At 39.8% G+C, this 24,021-nt stretch overlaps 1 protein-coding gene across 15 annotated transcripts in view; it reads right to left on the bottom strand.

Moving 5' to 3' along the window:
- LOC114883124 (CUGBP Elav-like family member 4) overlaps positions 1 to 24,021 on the bottom strand; it is a 398,832-nt gene that overhangs the window by 60,343 nt on the left and 314,468 nt on the right. For 7 of the 15 annotated variants that reach the window (XM_029200595.2, XM_029200583.2, XM_029200584.2 and 4 more), the window contains exons 1-2: positions 16,328 to 16,816; positions 6,624 to 6,672 (exon numbers count right to left, since the gene is read on the bottom strand). In XM_029200595.2, coding sequence (XP_029056428.1) covers positions 6,624 to 6,672; positions 16,328 to 16,378 — 100 coding nt within the window. In that variant the 5' untranslated portion in view covers positions 16,379 to 16,816. Of the gene's footprint in view, positions 1 to 6,623; positions 6,673 to 16,327; positions 16,817 to 24,021 lie in introns of those variants that run through there. The other 8 variants (XM_029200588.2, XM_029200593.2, XM_046287029.1 and 5 more) reach the window with 2 other exon arrangements.

The following is a 24,021-nucleotide window of genomic DNA, read 5'->3' on the forward strand; positions in this document are numbered from 1 at the left end:
AATTTATACATAACAGATTAATCAATTGCACTGAAATCAAAAAATCACAAATTATAATATGGAATCAACTTATGTATCATTTCGGATGCAATAATCAATGCACCAGTGCATCGATGCACAAAAAGTGCATATACCTAATTTCAGGATATACATCACTCCACGTCATTTCCAATTCTGACACCCTGTATATTATTTTTAGTTAATAAAAATTTCATTTCGATACCATGCACCAATTGCATAAAATTAACCCCCGGGTATTCAACGCGTTAATGATCCGAAAGTTTGAAAAAGAAATAAAGTCCCCTCCACTAGTGCAGATGACAACCGTGTACCGTGGCACACGACAATGTTCGCGTGAACCGGAAGTTTCGAAGTTCGCCAGGGCAGGGTAGTCGGTAGCAGGGAATTTCAATCGGGCGTAACGGTTTTATCGCAAAATTTTACATTCCGCGGATAACGGGTCGTCGGATCGCGCATTCGATTCACCGCGTTCCCCGCGTGAATGAACTTAATGACGCGTTCTCGCCAGGTTATGGAGATGCAAAATTGGCGAACCGAGTTAAAGGTCGTCGTCGCGGCTGCTAGACGCGAGCTCATTCCAAGCTGCTGGCCTGACTCGCGCCTCGCAGGAAGGCTCCGGGGCACATTTAAGGATTTGTCTCGGGAAATTAGATTCTCGCCTGACTTGCAGCCTCGTTGCATCCCCCTCCCCCCCCTGTTCACTACGGATTCTTACCCCTTCGTATACCCTGCCCTTTTCTCCACTCACCCTCCATCACTTCCTCACACTTACTCCCGCCATTCCTTGACAGAGAATTCTCCTTCCTTTAGCCCCGAGTACTTTTCATCGAGCGTTCGTTCCCATTGTCGTGCCGGGACACTGTGGGGACCGAGAATTGCACCTTTGTCGCTCGAGCTAAGTATTAACGCGCCCTTCGCGTTCCCTATCCTGGATAAGGCCTTCAAGAAATCGAGGAAGGAATTAACCCTCGGGAAATTATCTTCCAGCCGGACTACGTGAAGACAAAGCGAACATACTGTTTGACACCGTGCTTCCTTTCTTCCTCTGCCGGATCGCTAAAATCGTGATCTTTCTCTTGATCCTCTTTTTAGATTGGTCTTTTTGTTCTTCTTCTACTTGGGGTGAGATTATCGCGTTGATTCGATTAAAACGGTATTTGTATTTCAGGAAAAATTAAAGACGAATTGGGTAACTTTTGATCCTTGTCAATGGAAAATAAAATTGAAATAAATTTAAGAAGAAAATATAAGTTTTCAATGAATTTAGTATATTTTCATTTCTTGTATCGCTATCGTTATCCAACAATAGAATGAACGCTCGATGACAGTGTGTTTTCATGGTAGGTAATCGTTAACGAGGCTTGAACAGTTCCTACCTCTAATGGATCAGTTTTCCGATATTTTGAAACTTTTGTTCCTCCAAAGGGCCTCGAAAATTATGCATGAATCGATCCGAGCCGATACGAAAACTTTCAAGCAGGAGTTGAGTAATTGTTACTGAAGCGTTTCTAATGCCCGCATCGATACGCCTATTTTTAACCTCCGTTCCCTGAACGCCTCTAATTGCATAATTAACGTCGTTCTAATGTACACGCGAAGTCGTGTAAAGAACATCACGAACCATTGAAATGTAAAATTGTACAGTAATAAAATAGAACATTAAAAACTTCCAATCACTGAAGCGTTAGAAATTTATTCTTTCTACAAAATTCATTCGCAATTAACTTTACACCCCCGCTGAAAATTTGTATTAAATCCAATTCAGACAGTGGATAGAAAATAACTCCGCGTTAGTTTTGCAAACGTATCGATCTGCTGAAGATATTTTCAACCATTCTCGTTTATATTTTCCAATCGAGTTAATCATTCGATCCCAAGTAAATTCGTGCGTGCTTAACGAGCATTCGGTCATTAACTGCGCGATGATTACCGAACCGTGCGTTACTTTATCCCATGGCCGTGCTATTTACGACATCGTTTGCCGGCCCCGCGAAGAAGCACGTCGTCCTCTCATAATCCAGAAGGATTTCTCGCAACGGCTTCGGACCCGAAGAAGAGGGCTTGCGTCACGTCGGCCAACTCGAAGTTGCCAGCAATGAAGGCAGCCTTCGAGAGCCTCGATATCCCAGGATACGTTTATCTGCAGGAACATAGTAGGGCGAGTGATGGCGGTGGAAGCAAGGTGGCTCGCCGAGGGATCGAAACTTATCTACTTGCTCAACTAGCTCTAGTACAGCAGCCACCCTTATCCACTCGCAGGAACTTCGACCGAACCACCCCCTTCTCTCGCTCACTCGTCTCAAGTTCGAGCAACTTCCACGCGAGATACGCATTTCTCAAATCTGTTTCCGTCGTTGTACACTTAATTCCAGCCGCTTTTGCAACACGATCAACCGTACTTAGCTTGCAAGCACGTGAGAAATTCAGTGAAAAGCTTCAACTGTTGCGAGCCTTCAGATAACAAGACATACATTTCGAACGAAAGGGCAGAATTTTGTGAATTAAACGGCTGATGATTATCTCCACGATCATTAGAAATTTTAACCCTTTAACTGCGGGTACTTTTAGCACAACCGATCGTTATAATTTTAAATTGTATTACTAAAGTGATATTCTGATTTAAAAGATTTTTTTTACTGCATTTATTTTATTTTTATTATATACCACACCCGCAGTTAAAGGGTTAATATAATGTTACGCGGATTAGGAACATTTTTGTTATGTGCAAACGACCTTACATATGGAATGATATGATATAAGCAATTTGCAATGTTACGTGTGGCTTGCTCATTTGATTCTATTTTCTCTAGTACTCTTATCGTAAATGTCACCTACAATTAGATATTATCATATTATATAAACGAGGTACATCGTATGTGATTATGAAACAGTACTACAGAATTATATAGTTAATCTGATTTCATCTGAATAATTCTGGAAAGAATTTTACGTTTTACACAACAGCTTTGAATTTAAATTGGCAAGTTTAGTACAAAAATATCTATATTTTATCAATGCGATGATTACTCTCAAATTAAAAAATTCAGTATTTATTTTACCGGTGAATTATTTATCACATTCCGATCGATTAAAAAAAGAATGAAAAATGTATTCCATGAATTTAAATATATAAAAAAAGGGAGGAAAAAAATTCAATTCAAGTATATAATAAAAGCAAAGCAAACACACTTACGAAGCGTCGCTCAATTAATGCCGCGATCGTTAAGCGTGCAAAGAATCTCGTAGCAATTTGTGGACTGCTCCTTGAATAAATTGCATACAAAATAATTGGAAGAACAACTGCGAGATAAGTTCAAGCTGTCCGTACCGTTTGCCGGTTTAACGCTTTAATTCAACGACGTCTTGCAATTAAAACCTGATTTATCTTTTGTACCGTTGCCAGGATATTACTCGGCGAGTAAAGCACAAAGGAATCTATAAAATGGTGTAATTAAGCCGTGTGACGACGACGCTCGCGGAATAGCTTGCGTAAAAGGGCAGTCATTAAAAGTAGAAAAAGCGAACGAGAGTCACATGAAACAATAAGACCATACTTGATGGCAAACGGGGGAAAAAACCAACTGTACGGTGTGCGCAATCTTGAATCGTCATTTTACGAACTTAAGTGATAACACCGTGGGATGCCTTTCTGCAGAGAAGAAATGGTGATAAATTTAATGGAAAATGACAACGGTGCTCCGGGAAGAGGATACTTTATCGATCACCAGCGACCCCAGTTAACGATAAACGATACTTTTATTTTACGTGACATCGTTTCCAACTACCTTATAATTATGAAATTTATTTTACACCGAGATTCTCACTGCCTTTTTATTAATAAAATATATTCAGAATTTAGCGTTAGCATTTCAGATAACTGATAGAACTTTGAATTCTTAAATGTCTGACATATTATACCCACTACTACTTAAAATGTATTCACCTGTTTATACTACTGCAAAGAGCCTCAATTTTATTTTAATCTTTTATTTCATATTATATTCTTTAATTTTCTATATTTTACCCTAATTCTTTAAAAATTATTTTTTCCCTATATCAAATTTCTTTTGTTTAAAAATTATACATTTAACTTTAAGTTAATATCCTTGCACACGTGTTCTAAGTTTGGGTCACGATTGACCCAGGCTCCGTCGTTGAAGGTTTAAACTCTCATAAATAATCCCTTTTTATACAATCTATTAACCTAACACCAATCTCAACAAAAGGACATTTTTTGCTCTTTATCCAATAGCCCTCTTTTTCCAATCGATAAACAACTTCTAAATTTTTTCCACAATTCCAAACTAGCCTTGAAAAGAATTTAGAAAAAGATAGCTCAGCAACTACTGTCATAAAAGTGCCAAGGTCATCCATTGAGTATACAAAAGAAGTAGAACACGAATCGGTAATAAAAGGAGTCTGCTAACAGTAGACGATGTCGCGACGAGGCAAAGACGGATCGTCGGGGACGACGAAGTTCAGTAACACCGCGATTGAAGTCTGCAACTACGTGGATACGTCATCTACATAGGTATACCGTATAAGGTCGATGGCAGCAGAAGCAGAAGCAGAAGCAGTGACAGCGTTGAGCTTTGGATCACTTCTCCAGCATCCGCGTCAAGCTGAGGCTTTGTGGGGCCACACCGAGCCAGGCGACCGGAGATTACAATGGCATCTACGCCAGATTAGCATATGAATTACGGCACCCGCCCACACCCCCTCATCTACTTCCCTCCTACCACTCTCTAACCCGCTTTCCACTTTCTTCGCTGCCTCTCCTTGCATACTATAACCCTTTCGTCCTGCTCTTTCTTCGCTTTTCTGTATGTATACAGCGTGGTCCGCTAGAAATCGAATACGTAAATATCTTCCTGAATACTAAGTTACAGTGATGGCTATGTTCTGGCAAAGAAGCACGCTGATGAAATACGCTGCTGTAACGATACATGATATATTCTTTCGTATTTTGAACAATAATTGATCCTTTGTTTCTTGATATTGTGATATTCGATTTCTGGCGAATTACCAAGTTAAGGTACAACCATGAAGGGGTTGATAATTTTTGAGAAAATAAATAATAATTGCAGAATTAAATTTCTTTTATGCATTACTGTATTTTTTTTTATTTGTGGAACTAAAGGAATGTTTCGTGTGAAATATTTTCATTTATTTTCTCAAGTCAATCTTGGAACACCCTCTATATTTCTCTCCTTCCGCTCTCCCTCGTGCCCATTCTCATGCTACGCTTTGCACAATTTACCTCGTGCACGTTTATATTCGGACTTGTTTGAGTGAACGACTTGGAGGGCCAGCGTCGAACTTCACCGAGTTTCCTCTGTGCTACGTTCTTTGGGTTCATGTTTCCGTGAATTTTCGGAACCGATATTTGGACGGAGTTTCCCGTTGTACGAGTAAATGCAAGACGAAAAACTTGGCCGCAGATTCGAACGTTTAAATGACGAACGTAGGATGAATGTAAATTTGAAGGAAACTCTTCGAGTTCTCCAGGCAAATGGTACCGCTATTATATTTTTGATCTCGGAATACTATTTTCATATTTGTTTTAAATTTGAAATGAAATTGTTAAAATTGAAAAGGTTCTATGAACAGAAATAATTTCTGATATGCATTCTTCTTCGATGCTTAATATTTTCTACGACCCCATTCATCATACGACATTAATGACAAAGATAAACGATCTACTTCAATTCATTAATCAAAATATTTCTAAAGTACTTCTGACTATGAAAATCAAGATGGCACTCCAATTATGCTAGTTATTTATTCAGAAACTTATTACTTTTAATTAGTCGAGATGGTGGAAGTATTTAACTGACCACGAACAATAAGGATAAAATATCTTGACATTTATGAAGAAAGACGAAGCGAGAGATAATTTTTCTAATTTATTTACACGCTTATTTTCACGTTGAATAGAGGAAAAGCTGACAAGCTAACAATTGTTATCTTATTTTGTTAACGCTTCAGTCTCGACGATTGGTGGGTATATTCTATGAAATACAGGAAGCGTAAAAAATTGGCGAACGAATGGCGCAAATATCAGTGATATTTCCAATGACACGAAATTAATGAATAGTACATAACGCTAAAACAATGCGGGCATTGTACGGGGTCGAATTTTTATCAGGCGGTGCTTTTATGTGTTTGCTCGATTGAATGTTACGTATGGGTTGTCAACGAGTATTACTGTACGTTACAGCGAATGCTTTTCAATTCCATAAAAATATTTCATTGCTGCCCATTAAATCAGTTATTTTTTATCGAGCCCTTTAATCGATAACGCGATCCTTTGTTATGAATTATTGTACAAGCGAATGCTTGGATAATAATTATCTCTTGATAAAGAAAAATATTTTCACTAATATTTAATGAAAAGTCTTGATTAATTGTTTTTCAAAAAATTTTCTTTTATCAGTAATCGAGTCTAATAAAAAATTCTAACGATAAAATAGCTGTACTATGAAAATGTATGCTAGAAAAAATTTGAATTAGTGATTCGATTAGATCAATATTTCAAGTAAATCTAAAGTTGATCTACTTATTTCTAAATTCGAGTTTGGAATTCGAGTGCGTTTTCTTACCTCCGCGGTTTTCACTGTCCGCCGGCTTCACTTGAATAGGACGGTTCATCTGTAACAAAAAAGAAGACACTGAATTAGAATAAAATTTTAGAAAATTCCAAGCGTGTACACTAGAGAGAAAATGAAATTATTTACTTCAAAAGAGTACAGACCATTTCAATTAATGAATTTCTCCGTTTTATATAATTCAATTTAAAGACGAATTTAGTCTGTCGGACAATAGTCAAGGAATTGTATCTTAACCCAACAATGAACATATTTGTAGAACATCAGCTGACATTGACATTAGATACCTTTCATTAAACCCCTTTTCACTGAATGTATTATTAGCTTTAGAATTATTTTCGTAAAGAACCTTCCACAGAAAAAAATCCATTTGCCACAAATACATTATTTAAATAGAATTTTGAGGACTTCTATATTTGTTGCAACAAGGAACCCAAAGTCCTTACGAAATCAAGTAAATGAAAGGTATTGTTATTTGCGCAAAGATATACAGTCCAGCGAGCATCTGTCCAGCTCTCGCCACTTCGGGTCTTGTTCAAACAGCATCTTGTTCCTTGCAACAGTTTGTTCTGTCGCTGACAGGTCCGATTGTCCGAAAACAAAGGTAGGGAATGGTAAACGGTGAGGAGGGAGAACTAGGGTGAAAACGAGAGAGGAACCGGGCCGTGATGAGACAAAGAAATAACAGATCGAGGAAGAGAACTATTAACGAATTGTTTAATTGTTTACGCGAGTAGAGTAAATGAAATATTTCCTACTAGCTTCACTCGGCCGTTTATTCTACAAATGTAAACTAAGCTTCGGAGACAATGAAGCAACGCTAGTTGATGATAAGTGGTGTCACGTATGCCTGAATAGTCGAGGATGCACAGAAACGTCAGCCTCGGGTGCTCGGCCACGGATTAACGTCCTTTCTCTCAACGTTTTGTTTTGGGAAAACGCGCAACTCCGACACTCGTCCTACCGTACCATCCTCGCGAGCTCTTTTGGACCGAGATCCTGGAGAACAAATAACATTGTTTATTCGCTGGACGGGTCGCGGGACCGCAGAGCGTTTCAGTTCGTTTCCAAGGGATGAGAATGCATGATTCAGGACGCAGAGGACACAGGACTGTACTTTGCTTCTCTTTCTCTCTCATGCCACCACTTTCTTCTTCGTGCTCTGTCTTCTATTTTCAGTTAGTTTTACTTAGAGAATTTTTCATTTTTTCACTTGCAAGACTTAGAAATTTTCGTCCACCCCTTTCGACAATACTATTTTCTATTCATTATATTTTGCAATATGCTTGAATTATTGTAATTTAAAATTTATTTCTGATTTTCTAATTTTAATATGCAAACACTTCGTACAAATAAAATTTATTCAGAATATAAACGTTTTGTTATTGCTTAGAATCGGAAAACAAGATCGTAAAATAATCAAACGATTGTTCGAGCGTGTTTGCAAGTTTGTTCGAGAGCATCGGTTTCTTGCTATCAAAGGGTGAACACATTTTTTCGAGCGTAGAGCAGGAGCAACAACACGGTGCGCAACTTTCGACCATAAATTTTATCGGAAGCCTGAGAATCTGTTTCTTAACATGGGTATAATACGGCCGAGCATCGTGACCATCTGTCTTCTGACTCGCTGTTTTTTTTCCATTATGCACTACCTCCCTTAAGAATTATAGGGAGAGAACCCGCTGGGGTAGAAACATACGTGGCAAGCCCGAAACTTTTTCCTCGTGCATGCACGTCAGATACCAAGAGGGGTTACGTTGCAGGGGTCAGTGCCACGACCACGTGGATCTCGCGCAGAAACTATATCCGTCAAGTACAGTAAAGATTTCTAGCTTCAACTTCCTTGTTTCAAGCAAAATAATAAAATTTACCTAATTAAAATTTAGTTTTATTTCAACGATTCGTCTTTCCACGCCAGGTATAAAATAATTTTGAAAATTAATAAATTCAAACAAACAGATACATTTAATTATTAAATATGTTGATTACTATGGAGATCACTAATGACCAGCATTAAATTCGATATAAATAAATAATGAGAAAAAAGGAACACAAGAAGTATAATTTCGCCCATCATTAGTATCCAACTTAATCATGCTTAATTAAAGAATAAACGATCCATAATTCACATTTGATAACCTGATTTTCACTAATGACAGACAAATTACCCCCATCGCTGGGGCTCATAACTCTGTGCCGTTGTCAGGGGATCGATTAAGTTGTAATGTAGTTACCGTGAGAAATGTCTCGAGAGGAGGTAGTCATCATTGTTTATAGTTTAATATCGTGTGGTAGATCTTCCATTCCTAACTTTGTTAATAATGTACACCTTGAAAGATAAAGTACCAACGAAGGGCCTTAAAATTGAAGAGGGTACGCAACTTTACTAAACGTAAAAAATTAATTTCTTTTTATTCATTTAAGTATACACGGTGTAGAATTAAAGCGAAAAAGAGTCCGGCGGCGAATGAGGAAATAAGGAAGGGGTGAAAATGCAGAAACAGGAAGATACGCGGTTTCGGCTAGCGCAAGGGGTGAACGATGAGCAAGGAGGCAAGGAGCAAAAGGGAAGGTCACTTTAAGCACTGTCCTCTGGTCAGGAAATTAAACTCTGAGCCAGGCACTGGCCATTAGGCGTTTGTTGTTGTCTCGTTGTCAGGGGAACCCCGGGTGTTCGTATAGATACTGAAACTGAGATACGACGTTACCCCTCCGCCCTTTGCTCTCCGGGGAAGTTTAACGCTGAATGCATCGTGTAAATGTCACTTACGACCCGAGGGATCTGTACCAGTCAATAACGATCACTAGGCGAGACTTCCGCGGACCCGTACCGTCGGCCATGGACGTGGCGATTAACGCAGACAAGTATTAACTACCGATCGTTAACGCTGCCTCCGGTGCGTTTAAATAGTTCCACTTATAGTTGATTAGTGTAACGAACCAGTCGTCGCCCAATGATTTCACTGACTTTTGTACGAGAACACTAGCAACCACTTTAATTTTAACAATGTATTAATTATTTGCCAATAATTACAAAATTATCCTTGGTTTTAATTCTGCAACGTTTCGACTTTATTTGGAGATCTTCAGGATCTTATTTAGAAGATTTCTATTTTTCAAAATTAAAAATCATACAACTGAAAATATTTCAAAGGCCATGACCAAGTGGACGTTGAACAAATAGTCATTATAACAAACTGTACAACTAGTTTGACATAACACTGCCTTTCAAACACATAACTTCGTAAATGATTCGCCATAAATTAATACGTTGGTAGTTTGAGAACAGTATGTCGCAAGGAAGGAAGTTTACACAGACCGCGCCTTTATTTAACGATTTTGTTGCGTTCGCGTGGCTGTCCCTTGGACGATTCGTGTCACCATCAGCCGTGTGCACTTAGAAAATCGATTCCCTTGAGAGACACCACTCAAGATAGATGGTAATAAGTAAATGTGTTTGTTCGGCCCATAGCACGCATCACGAGCAATTAATTAAGCTCGATTATCTATGTACACTACGGGGAAGCGCGTCTTCCTTTCGCCGGTTAGATGCTGAGTAATAACCGTATTCTCTAGGAAATATCATCGAGTAACCGTGTATATTTAAATTTCAATTTAGAAAATAATTTAGCCAGAAGAAATAATTAATAACTGAGAGAACGATGGAAAGGATAAATATTGAATTAATTTTTCTAGGATTAAGTATTTCTATTCTCGATAATTAAGGCTCTAAGTGTCTGATTATATGGATATGTCTATTTTCACTGTGATGGTCAACGTATGATATGCATTCGTAGAAACTCTAGTCATTTACGATCAATATCGAATGTCAAGGATTCCAGTGTTAAGGTTAAATTCTGAAACGTTATTATATAGATAGATGTTAGCCAAGTAGTGACATATTGTTTCTGACAAATAGTTCTGAGTCACCGATGTCCAGAATCCCTAGGTCAAATATTATATCCTGATGGAATAACTTCGGAATAAAAAACCTTTATATAAGAAACCAATATATATTTGGCACAAATCAATATTTCCATTACTCTAATTTAGCTAAAAATTTTGCACTTCACATTATTCTAATTTTCTCAATTTTACACTGTTCCCTTTAAAAATTATTGTTACAATATATGAAACTTCTTCGTTTCAAAATTATATATTTAATTTTAAGTTAATATTTTTCTATATGTTTTATAAATTTGGGTCACGATTGACTTAGACTTCGCTTTTAAACGATTAAATGATATCGCTGTTCAAAGCAGGCTCGTCTTCGACTCGGCAATACATTTAATTCTAAAATCAATTTAAACCGACCAATTAATTACAAGTAGGAGTTTCCAGGGCAAATAGGATCGAAACGACTGTTCTGCTGTATTTCGAGGCAGAACCCTCGAGGCGAGCAATTAAATTAGTTATATTTATATCCTTTCCCGGTGAACCCTTCGTTGCTCACCCCCTTAGCCGCGAAATAAGCCAATTCTTTTTCTCTTACGGGAAGCGGCCACGATTCCTAGAAAGCCACGCAAAATCTAGATAGGGGGATATAGGTGGAGGCTGATAACTGCCGAATTGAATGGTGAATGCCGCTTCGGAAATTGAATAAGCTATCGTGTCTGAGCCGAGCCGTCGAGCGAAGCCTGGTATTTGACCTGGCTGCGTGCAATCAATGTACTGATTGGAGATAAGGGCTCACCCTGTAGCCCCTGGCATCCTCTCCGCCATGATTTATATACGTACGGTCTTCGCCAGCGATGTATTCATTACTTGATTACCCTTCGGCAAGTTAATACCGTCGTGACCGTGTAACGAGCCAGATATCAGGATACCTTATATTGTGCTCGTCCCCAATTTACGATCAACGCGCACTTGTCTCTGTTCCGAACTCTGCTGGAGTAATTACATCAGCTTGTTAACCTTACTGTTCTTTCGATTTATTCCTACCTGGCTTGATTATTCCACCTTCGTTTTCCTAGCATTTGTTGGTTCATTTAAAGGGAACACGATTGAAATCTACCAAGAGACGAGGATTATGGGGATGGAGAGATTTGAAATCTCACGTAGGTGGTGTTAGGAACGGATTGCAAAATGATTGGGTCGAATTTGATCGAGAGGACCAAAAAATGAAAAAGGAAAAATAATACGTAGAATTCCACAATAATTCACTTGATTTGATTGGATTTTTAATAAAACAGATGAAATAATTTTATTTAAAATGAACGTTCGTTAAACACAACGATGGAACTGGAGCATCGGTATCAGCTAACCCATCCGATCGGAAACGGTTGAGATCTCCGGTTTACGCAATTTTATTCGGCGCTGACAAATCAACTGCATTTCGAGGCAGAAATTGAATGATATGCTTCCAAACCAGATTCCACGCCGCGGAACCCGCTTGTACCGGTAAAACGAGACGATGTCAAAAGCAGCGTTAACGGTTCGTCAAAGTCGCGTCGATGGTGGTTTTCCAACATCCGTCGGACAGACCGCTGGCAACAATACCACCGGTGTGACCGACGTAGACGATCGTCGTCGTCGACGTCGGTGGTACGAAATACAGCTGGCAAATAACGTTTGACATTTAATGCGCAGCCGGGCATTGGCTTAGATTACAATCGGTGAACGGTGATTGGCCCGGGGACGCGAAAGCTCACTCGACTCGAATGCTCTTTCGGCGGGGCTGTAGCCGGCGATCAAATATTTGTAGAGTGTTAGGGAAAAAAGTGATCGTTGGGGTGGAGGAGAGAGAGAGAAGAAAAAAAAAAAAAGAAGAAGTGAGAAATTGGATAGGCAGGCGACCGTGTGTTTCGTAGCGGAGAGGCGTGGTTGCGTAAAAAATTCGATGTCGAAACAGTGCATCATACGTATACCACGGTGAAAATAGTCGGAACACTGGCAAATAGGGGAAAAAAGGAACATGGTTATCTGAAATTTTCATGCTACCTTTGTGAACCAGATATACCTTCGGCTTGATATTTTATTGAGCGATTGAAGTTCCAACTTTTCTATTCGGACGCTCCTTATATTATTATTTAACCCTTTGCCTGTCTACTAGGGTGGGAACAAAATTCAAAAGCCTATGTTTATCTGATATCTGCAGATTGAAATATCTTCCTTTAAAGAAACTTTAATCATTTAATTAAAAAGAAGATAAAAACTAAATGCAATAAAACCAAGTGCCCAGTAAAAAGATATTTTACTGGGCACTGCTATACCATTTGCAATGTAAAGAACATTAAGTGAGAATTTTTTGAAAGTCTGTTTTATCATCTTACAAATACAGATATCTCGTTAAAGTCTGTTCAATTACGCAGTTAACGATAAAACCCGAATCCTATTTATAATCACGGTGAAAACACTCGGCCAGGTAGATAATCGACCAATGTTCCGATCGGTAGGCCAGGTGCGTGTTTATTCATGCCTTGCTGATGTGAGTTATCACCAGGCCGAGGTTACATTGTTTTCCAGCATGAAAAAAGTGATCCTGATAACTGGCCAACCGTACGATATAGCGATGAAAACTCATTTGCCAATTGTACGCAACACCGTCACGAAAGAGACAATGGAACGAGCGACGTTTCATGATCGTTTCCGTAGAACCGTTTCATCATTGATCCCCGTTCGAAAAATATCAACGATCGATCAATTAAAAGAGTCGAGGAGCAAAAATAAAAAAAACTGAAAAAATAAAAAATGAAAAAAAGGAGAACCGACGAGCTGGTTCGTCGAATATCAATCCGTGGAACGATTCAATTCATTCTGGAATTTCAATTAATTCGCCAATTAGCCCGGCTAGAATCCATTTAGACGTAATCTGCGTGGAGGCAACTCCGAAGCTGCCTCGGTTGGCTCTCTCCTCTGTGGCATCCCACGTGAACGCAGGGAGAAGTGCATTTGCTCTCGGAGCAGTCGACAAATTAGCCATATTAGCGGCACAGGCGCGGATACAGATTTTGCGGAGTACAGTTTCCGGTTGGATACGCGTGCGGCGAATTATTGAAGTTAACTCGAGCCCAGCCATCTGCCTTTACACGGCCCTTCTCCTAACTCTGAGCGCCGATTAATCGAATTTGTTGAAACGTCATTTACGACAACTTATTAATGAGTAATTTCCAGTTGCCGAAATGTTTGATGTTTTGTAAAATGTTTCTCTGGGGTTTCATACTAGGTACCTGTTCCTTTTGGCAATTTTTCAAATTTTTTCTGATTCAATAATTGGATGTCTGTGGACTTTCATTTATTACAAATGTCTAGTATTAAACGAATCTAATAATTGGAATTCTAATTTTTCCATATACCTAATAGTAAAGAATGAAAATAAATAAATGATTTCTAATTTGTTTGTAGAAATAACTTCATCACAAAATCTAGAGGTACATATGTTTCACGCATTAAAAGCAATAAACGAGTACCAGGAAAAGGGTTCTAAAACCATTTATTTTTGTGGCGCAGCTATTTATAGACTATTACTTCACAGCAAGATGCTGTTCCAAATCTACCCAAGTTTCACTGCATACATCATTCTCGTACGAGCAAAATATTGCATGTAACTTTTTGCATTTTATAGAACTTTTATTCGTGTCTTTCATAGTAAAACATTACACAATTCAGAATGATTTTAATTTTGAAATATTACGTGTTCCATGGTAAAAGCTTAAAATGGTTCGCCATTGATTTTCAACGGTGTAATTTTTATTTGATTTACAATATAGCAGAATGCATATTTTATTGCAGAATGCAATCATATTTTATTATACATTCTAGATCCAAACAGCTTTCGAATTTCGAAATGAATAAAAATGAAAAGTGTCGAATAATAAATATGAAACTCTTCCTATACCGATACATGCAAAGAGCACGTAATGTATTTTTGTAATAGAATTTTTCCATAATAAAAATCGAAGAGAAATAGTAGAATGGATAACAAAATTTACGAAGCAGATGGAATTAAATTAAACGAACGAGAATTTTTGACACAGTGTTACAAGTGTCACGAAACAAAATGATTTGACTTCCTGAACTTAAAAATTTAGTGTCATGACAATGCGACTTTTATAATCGTTTTTTCTCGACGACCAAAGTCATGACAATAAAAGTGACAATTTATCTTCATCTGGAAGTACATTTTAAATAACAACGAATTTTCTATTCGAGCCGAGATTTATATAGAGACCGAGTACAGGGGATCTGGTTTTAGGATTGATGAGCTAAGCAAAGCAGCGGGGCCATGTGGCGAGCTACATTACCACGGCGTTATGCGCTCGCATATTCACGTGTGCTACTGCATTAATTAATGTACGTCTCTGCATCAACACCGACTCGCCTTCTCGTGAGAACCCGTCATATGTTCTGTTCAATGTTTCCGATACAAACGCGGACCGTATAGAGAGAACGTCAACGGGAGGAGGAAGCTCCGATCGACAGGAAGACAGGTAAATGAACGCGAAGCCACCGGCCGAAGGTAGCTTATCCGAGATCATTTATTTTCCTCGGCAAGTAGGTCGGACATTACATAAAAACTACCTGCATTTTGTATGTAAAATATTATTCATCATCTGAACGAAATTCATTGAACTATTTGGTGACTGAAATAATAAAAAGTCTGACATGATTTGATAACATAAAAATATCACAAAATAGCTCAAATGGTATATTAATATAAAATGGAAAGTTTTATAAAAATAACTGCCTAATGGTTTATAGATATTTTTAATAGAAAATAGCTGGTTCTATGTTGGAAGAAATGAGAATTATAGATTACAGAATCAGTCCATCAGAGAAATTTCAATTTTTAATTACTAGAGTTTTTAATTTAAAGTACTCACTTAATAGGAATATTAATTAGATGAATCAGAGAATGTATAATAATATGAATAATAAATTCCTATGGAAATTTAAGATGAATTAGTATTAGAAATCTTATTATCCAAATTTCCTAATTCCAGAAGTACTATGTATTAAAAATTTCTGAGATTTCTAAGACTCCAATATACTCAGTGAAAATTAAAATCCTATATCACCGAATATCACCTACGTTCAAGTGCACCATGTCCACGTTATCGTCTCGTCGACAAAGACCCGCCAGATTCGTCGAATGTGATCGAAGCGTAGCGAAACGTTCTGCCATCGAACAGCTGCGTTTCTTCGGGTGCGCCCGCACGTACTCGCGCCTAATGCACTTCGCCCGTACGCGTATGCGTGTGTACACGCGCATTGGTGTATGTTCGTATGCAAAACGTGGGGAACGGTGGGTGCTATTGTAAACGTACCGTGTACGAGCCAGAGTCTGTCGGGATGCACGGATACATCGAACGTAACAGTTGCGCACATGCCGCCAGAAATAACCGCGCGTAAACAGAGACGCATGAAAAAGTTTTAGGGGTTCGATGCGTGAACGAGCGACCGACCGACCGACATAAAGAAGGACGTGCATGAAAATCCGTCGCTCGTAAAACCGTATGGATCCATCCATTTTCGCGCCCGTCTATCGGCACGTCTATACCGGAAGTATCCGGCTTTTACGAGGCTGGTATGCATTTTCCGCGCCCTACGTACCGAACGACTTTCGTGACTCGATTTCGCGAGGAAAAGACATCGTCTGTCAAGATTTCCTGATTCGATTCAATAACGGCGTCGCTAAGTTTCTTAGTTTATATAAATACACTTTAAAATTATTTTTCATTTTAAACACCGGGACTCACCATTTGCAAGTCGTTCCGACGCGACGATACGACGTCCACTATATGAACCATTGGTGAGAATTTCCAGGTCCGTGTTAAAGTCGCAGTAGGAAACAAAGTATTCGATGCCAGGATGATCTCTCACTTGGTGTAATCACAAAGAACGGAATGGAATCGAATGGAAACTCGGTTCACAGTCGCGTGTCACAGCGCAGGACGGGTGGAGCGTGTTTAATTCGTCGCGCGAATCCGCGCCACCGGCGATCTCCGAAGCGTCGTTATATTGCACGTGTTTCCGGCCGCGATTTTCCACAGCACAAAAGGAGCACAACGCCTTCTCCCTTTATCTTCTTCTCGATTTTTCTCCAACACCTAACTGAATTTTCGCGTGGACGTGGCTGGGGTATCGGCGCGCTCGTTCGTAGCCGTCTTTACGACGGAAAGAGAAAGAGGAAAATAACGCGCGACGATAGCACGAAGGAATGGACAGAGCTACAGATAAAACCCCGAACGCAGCTCGTCCACGACTGATTCCCCAGGCCTACACGCACCCTCTAGTTTTCTCCCTTTCATCCCCCACTCCCCCACCCACCCGACCCGCCATCCCCCTTCTTCCAAACCCCCTACCACCGTCGATCCGGTAACCCTCGCCCCACTGTATCCCAGTCGGCCCTTTCCTCCTTTCGATGTCCCCCCTTTTGATTCTACGCACCCTCTGAGAGAAAGCCCACGCACCCTCATAGCAGCCGATATATGTCCCTTCTCCCTTCCCCTCTAACTCACCGGCTTTCTTTCCTCTTTGTTGCCCAACCCATCTTCCGTCCCTTTTCTCCTTCCCTCCACCCTCCTGTCCTTGTAATTCACCCTCTGTCTTTCTTTTCTAACCGAGTCTCTTTCGATTCGTCCGTCTCCGTCGGTCTCGTTAACCCCACTAACATTCTCTCTCCGTCTCTATCTCGTCTTATATCGATGAAACCCCATAGCATTTGGCCAATCAAAGAAGCGCGTGAGCGCTTTCCACAGCCCCATGTTGGTGTCCCCGAAAAAGAAAGAAAACCGGGACACGGCCGAGCTGGCGGATGCTTTGGAAGGTACTAAGGGTCGGGATCCTATCCCTGGGAAAGAAGTAGACACGTGTGTGCGCGTGTGTGCATGCGTGTACGGATATAAGGCACACGTGTGGGCCATCTACGCGTAAAACCGAGCGAAGCCGTAATGGGAAAACGTTCCTCGTGACTTAGGTCTTCTTCGAGATGAAATGGTATCTATTAGCGTGGATCACCAATAACTGGAAGCAAGTTTCTTGGATAAAAAACAGTTGCTTTGATTAACCTCTTCCAATTATTTTTCATATAACCGTGGTGAATTGTCAGTGTCATTCAAAGGATGATTATGTGTGAAAATAATGAAATTGATGTATAAATGGTTAAATAACTCGCTAGTCTTGGATACCTGCGAGTCGATGAAATCTCCTTGCTACGATTTCAAGCGTTAAAATCCCCTAGACTTGCAGCATTCCATCACTGATACACTAGTTGTTCGAATTTACGAAGTTTCGACGATTGAATGTAAGGAAATCTAACGTTATTCTTTAATGTAGAATGCTGTCGTTTCGCTTGGATAAAATTTTATTTACCGATATAAACGGGGTTCCGTTAGCATACTAGCATATAATATTACGATCGATGGTAGAAAATAGATAGAATTTAAAAGCGGTCTACGTGAAAGGAGAAGCAAGAAGCTTCAGCCGGTATTTAAATTCTAATGTTTTCATGTATACGTAACAAGGGATCCTAAAGAAGCCGCCGTCTCTTAGAAATAATATTTTCTTTGCTCTACATAATGGAATACGTACGTTACAGATAATATAAACGCGTACTCGATTGGAACAAAAAGTATCGGAGAAACGGACTTCTTCTCGATGGTTCCCAGGAGACGAATCGTATCAGAAGCATTATACGTCCAATAATAACGCGACAAACTACGGGTAGATAAATAAATTTGCGGCAAGAAATGGCAAATACGTACAACTTTTCCACTTTAGGTATCTTGATATTGTAATCCTAACAAAAAACCCTAGAAAGACTAAAGAGAGGATTTATCAAGTTCGTCAATAAAAAAATATTGAAACTACGTACCATTTTTTGGAAAATTTCTGGAAATAATGTGATATATCGTAACCAAAATTAAAATGACGACACTACCTACGTGTTGCTGTGAAAGAAATTATGATTTTAATAAAAATGAATTCTCTTCAAAGTAAGGCAGGTCGTCGTACTAATTATAATTAATTCATATCATTAAATTAATCAATCAGATATGTAAGGCAGGTCGTCGCATTAATTACAATTAATTCATTTGAGTTACAACACATCATTAAATTAATCAATCAGATACAATATTATACACGTTCATGCGAATTGCCGCGAAGGGAAGAGAAATCCGGAAAATCGGTCGAAGAAACGCGTTAACCCGAACGGGGTGCCATTCACTGTTCCGTAGGTTATTGAAATTTCCCTCATTACCAGAGTCATTTGGAAATACGTTTGCCCGGTCGGACTGAAGATCGTATTAGGAGATAAACGCGGATCAGAACGCAACGAAGGAAAAGAGAGATATAAAGCAGGCGAATGGAGAGGAAGAACGCGTAAGGACCTGCAGTTAACCTCTCGACTTTACTCCCTCCTTCGGCCCAGGGATTTGTTGGTCCAGAAGAACCACTCGTACGTACATTCACAAAACTCTCCTGCCGACCTCTCCTCGCTACCCCTTTTCTCCGCCCTCTCGGCATTCCCAGTAGCTCGCGTTTTTAAAGGGCGCACAAAAGCCACCGGAAATTGCTCCCGGCTCTTCCGACGTTACGGACGTTCTATGCCTGTCCTTCTCTCCCGTTCCCACGTTCTCTATCCTTCGCTCCCTTATACCTTCTTTCCTTCTCCTCTGTTTCTACTGTCCTTCTCCGGTTCTATTTTTTCGTTTTCTTTTCTTTTTTTCTACTATTCTCCTTTCCATCGACGATTTCACGAGTAGGTACCTACTGAGGCGGCAAGAGTTCCGATAATGGCGGATTTGGATAGCGTCCGTGCCGCTTCTCCACCGATTCGGGCTGTAGATGAAGCGCGGACCACGAGCAATGATTCCACGAAACGAAACTGGCTTTAACGAAGCACGATCGCGCGGAAGATCTATCTGCTTGGGCGTAATCCGTGGAACGATAGGAGAAGAACGAATCGAGGGGATGTAATTTTCGATCCGTGGCTGGATTTTTGATCAGCACACGGTGGATGTTTCTGCTCGACCAAACACGGTCTTATCGCGTTAAGTACTCCGTGCGCAATGAAATAAACTTTCAAGAAAAAAGGAAGGAATTCAATCTGATACATCAATCTTTTCGTGTAACCGAATGTAGATTTCAAATATTTATTTCGTTACAATTAGCAAATTGACGGGAAAAATTGTTTCCAAAGTTTCGCTTGCGCAACGTGAAACGACCTCTTTCGTATTTTCACGTCTGAAAATTACTTCCTTCTCTATGACAGTGCAAATTGCCAGTGCCAACAGAAGGATCAATGAGACGCAACATCTTTCGAAACTGTCGACAAAATATTTACCCAACGACAGAGCGAGGATAGAAATGGACGGAGAAAGGGACCGGAGTGAAAGTTCGTAAGGAAAACTTGAACGAACCAGGCCGCGTTGCTTTTTGATGACTTCGAGGAACTTTGCCGCAGGACGACGAGGACTGGAAAGGACTTTGAAACTTGAACGTCGATGTGGAATCGAAAGGACCTAAGGTATCACGGATTACTCGATCAATGTCGCATAAAAAATTATGTAAAATTTATAAAACTAAGGAAAATAAAGAACCCGTCACACTTGCTAATCGTATGTCGCATTATTTCTGAAATGATACACAGTTAAAAATAAACTACCCCATTTACCAGCGTATACGAGTTAATAATTACGAAAGGGGAGAATAGACACGCGTTGTCAATTAATCAAGGGATAATTACACGTAAGATAAAGGTGATCCTGTCGACGGATATCCGTTCGCGTCGAGCTAGCCGCGAGGTTCCGTGATATTTTTTCGTGACACGCGAGGACAAGCGTTCGTAATAGACGACGGTGTGGCTATACATACTTCGTACTTACGTGCTGAAGCTAATTCGATAGAATCCCGTGACGTAATCGCACGCGATCGATTACGTCACCGGCTGGCAGCTCAATGCGAAGTCGATCGATCTGCCATAAATTACGGATGATCCTCGACTAGCTACGAGACGTCCACTCATCCCCTATCGAGCACGGCTCGTCCGTCGAGTTGCGGGTGCAACGACTAAGCCCTCTATCTGACCCTTCCAGACCCTTTTCGTTTCACGAATCTTCATCGGATCCACTCGGCCATGTCATACGCATTCGTCCTAATAACTGGTATTCGTGTCTGAACCATTTGCTGGGAAAGTGTGTTCAAAAAGACCAGCATAAAAATTCAACGCAATGAAAATAAACATTTTCTGTTCTAATAATTTTCACGCTCTCTTATAATTTCACCCAACCATTGTGTTTTTTTTAATTTATTCGTTTTGCGAAAAAAATAGGCCAGAATTGCTGACAAACACAGTTGTTCACGACCGTAGAACCGACACCAACGCGCACCGTTGTTTCGCGTTATTCGCTGGCGATATTTCAGAAAAATTGCAGTTTGAATCGCGGTGTCAAGCTCGAAAGTATAGCACCCAACATCATGACCTTTACCGTTCATTTTTCACCGGCGAACGTTCACGGTAAATCCTAGTCAAATTGCCTCGGAAATTATGCGTTGCGTGCGACTGAATACCCCGGATAATTATTGAATTTTTCGGGACAAAATTGATATTCCCGATGACGGATCGTTGAAAATGTCGTTTCGTTCGCGTGCTCGTGATAGAAAATCTCGGGGTGGATGTTAATACGGATATATCGATGCGAAAGAAGTAGATTTGAACGTTCTCGAGGGTGACGTCAATTCCGTACAAGCTGAAGCACCAGTCTCCGGAGGATGCTGGGAAATCTGATCACGAACGGTATTATCACGGTACGTATCTTCGAGCCGAGATATTATTCATGTACCATATACGTTGTAAAGAAGCCACAGGCCACGGTGATCGCGGGACTACCCTCGCTAACTCACGGGAGATCCTTTCGCTGGGTTTGCCGGTACCCAAGTTCGCGATTAGCGACCCTTCCTAACTCGATACAGGGTACCCTACCAACCCTACGTTCTATGACTCCTCGATGTTCCTTCTACCTTTTTCTGACTCCCGTTTTTCTTATTTTACGATGCTTGATATTGAAATCTCTCAGCTTATTTATTATACGTTCACCTACCTAAACATGCCAACGACTGTCCCTGGTACACAGTTAACTGGCCCTCGATGCTGCAGATTTTAATCCTTGAACAGGGATGGCTGAGGCAGTTTTTATCCAGAGCAGAGAAAATTGCACAATGACACTACACTCGGTTTTAAAACTACGTTCGTTCGGCTTTCCGTTTACGTACCGACACGAGGAAGGCCCAAGAACGACTGAACGTAAGGCCGCGCTTCGACGCGTCTGCCGATGATCCGAATGTTTACAAAGAGGAATTATCCTTCTCTCGTGTGCGGAAACGACTCTACCGGTTTCGCCGATGGCCTAGCGACTTTGGATAGACTTTGTTTTTCTTCTTTCTTTGGAAAATAATAAATAGTCAATTATATTTCTCGTGACAAAAATTTTCAAACGAAAGAGATTCCGCGAAAATGAAGCAAAAATTATATTTCTGATTAAACAAATATTTTCTACAGATACATTAACCTGTTGAAGGTTTAAGCAGCGTATCGAGAATGCCGGGATTGATCTCAAAAGGCAGAAGGCAAAAGCGGATAGCATCGATTACGATTGAGTTTCAATCGGTGACCAATCGATTGAGCGTCGAAAAAGCGCAGCAGAGTAGAAGTCAGGGTGAAACGTTTCAAAGGGGAGAAAAAATTAACAGACGCCCTGCTCTCCAAGGGTGGGCTTTGGGAGGTAGGAAAAAAAAAAGATGGGGAGATCTATCGGAGCTAGCCCAGGTGCGGTCAAAGTTAGGCCGGGTGTACGAGGGAGAACAACTTTTATACGTATGTATCTGTCGATTCAATCTCGCATACTTGCGTCACTGATTACGTGCATAACAGATGCGTTTGATTAGCGCGTGCCTCGTAACTTGTTTGCTAACTTCGTTGAATCGTAATCAGTAGATGTTTAATTTAATCGACTTTGAAAGAAAAATTTTTCGAACCCATTTTTAATGAATTAATTCATATACTAATTAATAAAATAAATAAACATCTTAATAATTATATTGTCATTTATCTTTATATTATTGAAAGCCAATTAACTTCCTTACTTCTCTGTTAAAATTCCCTTTAGATATAATATGCACAATGATTATGTATAATATTAAATTACATAATTATTTCATTAATTAAAATCTGAAACTGGTTTGAATTATTGTAATATGGTCACTAAAAGTTTTTAGAAATCCTATCCCATAGAGACACTGAAGCGTCCAAAATTAATTATGTTAAGCCATGGTCTCTTTCCCTTCATTTCATCCCCTTGTGTACCGAGTATTGGTTATAAATAATGGAATTATATAACTTCTAGGGGAGGATAAAGAATCTTTTCGTTCTGCTTCAACATTCCCACCAATCTTCGACCTTTCTTTAATATGAAAAATAAATCATTCAGCCATGAAAAATCTTCAAACTGAATAGTATAAAATACTTAACAGAATAAAAGAAAAACTTCTCGACTAGTTTGGAAAGTCTACTACTATCAGTGTACGTCTTGCTTTTCGATAATTCCGATTGATGCTCCTATTGTCCGGGTTCCCAGCTATTGTCAGCTAAAATGAGTGTGTTACTTCTCGGATGCGACTTAACAAGCTATATAATCGGCTTCTCGTACAAAGCACGTTACCAAAGTACCTTAGAGTCTGCGAACTTCTTGCAGACGACAGGGGGGTACAGCTTAAAAATCTTAGTTCCAGCTACTTTTTCTTCCCTCTCGAAGAAAGTGTTTTTACGTGGGATAAAGGTACACCGTGAAAGAAACGAATCTGTGCTGAAAAGTACGCTTGTATCAGAGTTACATTGAGAACTTTCAAAGTGTAATTAATCTTCTTTCGTTTTCCAACGATAACCCGCGTCATTGGATATCTTATGGTGTTCACTTTTCCCTATTTTCGTGGAATCGAAGACGTAGACAGTATTCACAGTGTTAACCGACTTGGCAACTGTAATCGTCCCTATCGATTTGAAGAATCTACCGACGTCAAATACCATTATCGCTATAGATAATTGCCGGCATTTTTCGAACGCGATGATCGCGATGTGAGAGGAATTAGGCTTCGTTAGACAGGAGAGAAAATCTATGGCTTCTTAATGCAAGATTCTGGTAGCAATAATCAATTTCGACGGGAAAGTATAAATATAAATAATCTCGTTACCTCTATTTTTAATTTAAAGTCGCGCACACTCCTGTTTGGAAATCATTGGATACTTATTAAGAAAAATAATTAGAATTTTTTTTTAACAAAGTATTTCACGTTAAAGAATAAAAAATATCACGGTACAGTATAGTACGGTAGAGAGGAGTAATTTTTATTCCTGTTAACGAGAACGAACAAGGAAACAAAACATTTCGCTCCT

This window comes from Osmia bicornis, chromosome 9 (assembly GCF_907164935.1).
Source record: "Osmia bicornis bicornis chromosome 9, iOsmBic2.1, whole genome shotgun sequence".
NCBI classification, from domain to species: domain Eukaryota; kingdom Metazoa; phylum Arthropoda; class Insecta; order Hymenoptera; family Megachilidae; genus Osmia; species Osmia bicornis.